Source organism: Contarinia nasturtii, unplaced genomic scaffold, assembly GCF_009176525.2.
Source record: "Contarinia nasturtii isolate CC-2019 unplaced genomic scaffold, AAFC_CNas_1.1 Cnas_scaffold_4772, whole genome shotgun sequence".
NCBI classification, from domain to species: Eukaryota; Metazoa; Arthropoda; class Insecta; order Diptera; family Cecidomyiidae; genus Contarinia; species Contarinia nasturtii.
Window position 1 is genome coordinate 1 of NW_022202054.1, and position 3,338 is coordinate 3,338.

Here is a 3,338-nt window from a genome sequence, read left to right on the forward strand (position 1 = left end):
TGACAAAACGTTCTGAGAACGTTTATGCTACAAAATGTTAAACTTAAGGAATATGACAATAGTTTGCATCGGGCAATACTAAAACATACATATTGAAGAAACTTAAATAGTCGCCTACGTACAATTCGATCAAAAATGTCTTGCGTTGAAATGCATACTGTTCATGCGTGATATCGTGACTTGTGTTGTAAAGAACAAATGCTGCAACACCACATACGTTGATGAGATTCATGAAGAATGGAAATGGCCATCGATTGGTTCCAAGTTGACATGAGTTTGAATGGCACATTTGATCCCTAGTTTGATCCAAAACATCCACACCGCCTTTTGTGCTATTGTAGACTTCAGATCGATTTTTCTCTGACAGACATTTTGTTGAAATAATAATATTATGTACGCGATAAACAAGATTCAAATTGATTTTTCTTGAGAATTTCAACCTATCTTCTCGTTTTCCAATTTAGTTTTTCATTTTTATTAAACGGATATCATAAATTTTCATCAACTTAATTTGTGAAAATGCTTGATTATGTGTTTCCCATACATTTTGTATGGACGGTCTAAGAGACCGTAACTATACGATCAAGTTAGGATTTTCGTCTTTCTGGATTTTTTTTTTTTTACAGAACAGTTTCAGGATTTTAAATGTTATTTTCAATATTAATCCATTATTCTCGTGAAAAGGCGAAAATTTGATGCCAATCGGTCGACGCGTTTCCATTTTATGATATTTTTTTTAAGTTTTCGGTCTAATAGACCGTTACTATACCTAGGAGGGTTAAATTATTTGTTTGTTATCGCGCATAACGGGAATATTTTGTTTGAAACAGCGGTACATTGTCATCACTTTCATCATTTCTTATTATTATTTGGTGAGTTCGTTCCTTTTTCTCGTAGCTAATTTTTGGCCGACCACGTAACTTAATTTTTTGAAATAATTTAATATTGAAGTGATTAGTTTTGTAAGCGATTTAGAATTAACCATTTCCATGGCAGTTTCGTTTCGACGTTCACGAGTGATTGTCTCGGGTGCAGTGTGGCTTAGCACGCCCCTCACCTTAAACCCTTTAACTCGCTCGAAATTGAAATGATGGACCTCGGACGAGGGAAGGCTACGGAGCTCGTCCTTCCCGGGACCCCCTCCTCCCCGGGACCTCCTCCCCGGGACCTGACCGGAGCTCCACAGTTGAAGACCGCTTTGAATATTGGAACTTTGAATTTGAGAGGAGGTTTTGAGTCGAAGAAGTTTGAATTGGTAGAGAGAGCGAATGATTTTGGTTTGGATGTTGTAGCTTTGAGTGATGTGCGAGTGAAAGGTCAGATTGAAGATTCATTAGAGAATTATCAAGTATTTTTGTCAGGTGTTGCTAGAGGTAGAGCTAATTGGGGCGTAGGATTTTTGATTCACAAGAATTTGGAATCATCGATTAACTGCCATAGATTCGTCAATGAAAGATTGATGTGGATTTCGGTCAAAATTTCGGGAGATATTTATAGATTCGTGAGCGTTTATTCACCGTGTGAAGGTGCAGTTTCGGAACGACTAGACGATTTTTACAGTGATCTGAATGATGTAATCTATCGCAGAGGCAGTGAAAAAGTCATTCTTATGGGTGACTTGAACGCTAGAGTGGGTCGAAATGATCCAAATTTTGCTAATATTCTGGGAAAGTTTGGTGAAGATTCGCCTGCCAACAATAATGGAAAGAGATTATTGGATTTTTGCCAGAGTTCGGGTTTGATTATTTCTAATACTTTCTTCAAGCATAAGAAAATTCATACATATTCGTGGGAAAACCCTGGCCAGAATCAGAAATCTCTTTTGGATTATGTAATTATTGAGGAGTGCTTGCGTAAGTCGGTTATGAATACGAGAGTGAATAGAAGTTTTGGTATGGATTCTGATCACTATTTGGTAGCCAGTAAATTATGTATAGTCAAGAGCCGGATAAATAGTTATCGGAAGCCATCCAACATTTTACGTGTGAATCGTTTGAAAGATGAGAATGTGGCCCGTGAGTTTGTTGACATTTTAGAAGCAAAATTTTCGGATTTGAATGATAATATAGTGTCAGATATTGAAACAGAGTGGAGTCTTTTTAAGAACACTTTTCTGGGGGCTGCCAGAGAGTGTTTGGGGTTCGTTAGAATTAAGAATGACAGAAAGAAGACGGACTGGTGGAATGATGTTATCAAGGCTGCCGTTAAGGAGAAGAGGGTAAAATGGATTCACTGGATGCAGAATAGGACTGAGGATAACTGGACTTCATACAAGGAACAACGCGATATCATAAAGTGAATGGTCAAGGAAGCAAAAGAGGGACATTGGGTGAAATTTGGACAGGATTTAGAGGAAGCTGGACAGCAGCGGAACAAAGTATTCTGGACAAAAGTGAAGAACATCAGAAACGGAGGTAAAAAGCAAGCACCTGGAGCAGTTTTGGACAGAATGGCCAGTTTAATGATCGGCAAAAGGAATGTACTCAATCGTAGGAAAGAATATTTCGATGATTTGCTGAATATTGACAATGGAGCTATTGGACAAAATGGAGATTTGGAAGAAAATATCATCGATGGGTTTGAGTCAGAGGAGATCAGTATGGGTGAAATTCAAGCAGCTATTTCGAAGTTAAAATGGGGCAAAGCAGCAGGCGTGGACGAAGTTCGCAACGAATTCCTTTTGAGTAGTGGAGTAGTTGGAGTTAAATGGTTATATCGTATTTTTAATCTCGCTTGGGGCTCTTCTGTTGTTCCTTTGGAGTCATTTCTCCTCTTCATAAGAAAGGCAGTAGTAAAGACTGCAATAATTATCGTGGAATTTCGCTGTTGAGCGTTGTCGGAAAAGTTTATAGTTCAATTTTGGAAAAACGAACCAGAGCTATTGTTGAACAGTTTCTGGATGAAAATCAATCGGGATTCCGCCCTATGCGGGGTTGCCAAGACCAAATCTTTGTTCTGAGACAGCTACTAGAGAAATTCCATGAGAAAAATAAGGATTTGTTTTTGTGTTTCGTTGACTTGCAGAAAGCCTATGATTGTATTCCAAGATCTAAGTTGTGGTCGGTCTTAGCCGAATATGGAATAAATGGGTCTCTTGTTAGGGCAATTAAAAGTTTGTACGCAAACAGTAAAGCATCAGTTAGGGTGGATGGTGATTTGAGCGAATGGTTTGATGTGCGTAATGGTCTTAGACAGGGCTGTACAATTTCACCGCTTCTGTTTATTATTTATATGGATAAGCTGATCAAATCAGCAAACCTAAGGGGTAACGTAGCTTTGGGGGGGTAACTTAATTTCTGCTTTAGCATACGCAGATGATTTGGTACTTTTCGGTAGTT

At 38.5% G+C, this 3,338-nt stretch overlaps 1 protein-coding gene across 1 annotated transcript; it reads left to right on the forward strand.

Moving 5' to 3' along the window:
* The first annotated feature begins 1,087 nt into the window (after nt 1-1,087).
* On the forward strand, nt 1,088-2,299 carry LOC116351165 (craniofacial development protein 2-like). Its single transcript, XM_031783246.1, has one exon. The coding sequence runs from the start codon at nt 1,088-1,090 to the stop codon at nt 2,297-2,299; it is 1,212 nt and encodes a 403-aa protein (XP_031639106.1).
* The last annotated feature ends 1,039 nt before the right edge of the window (nt 2,300-3,338 follow it).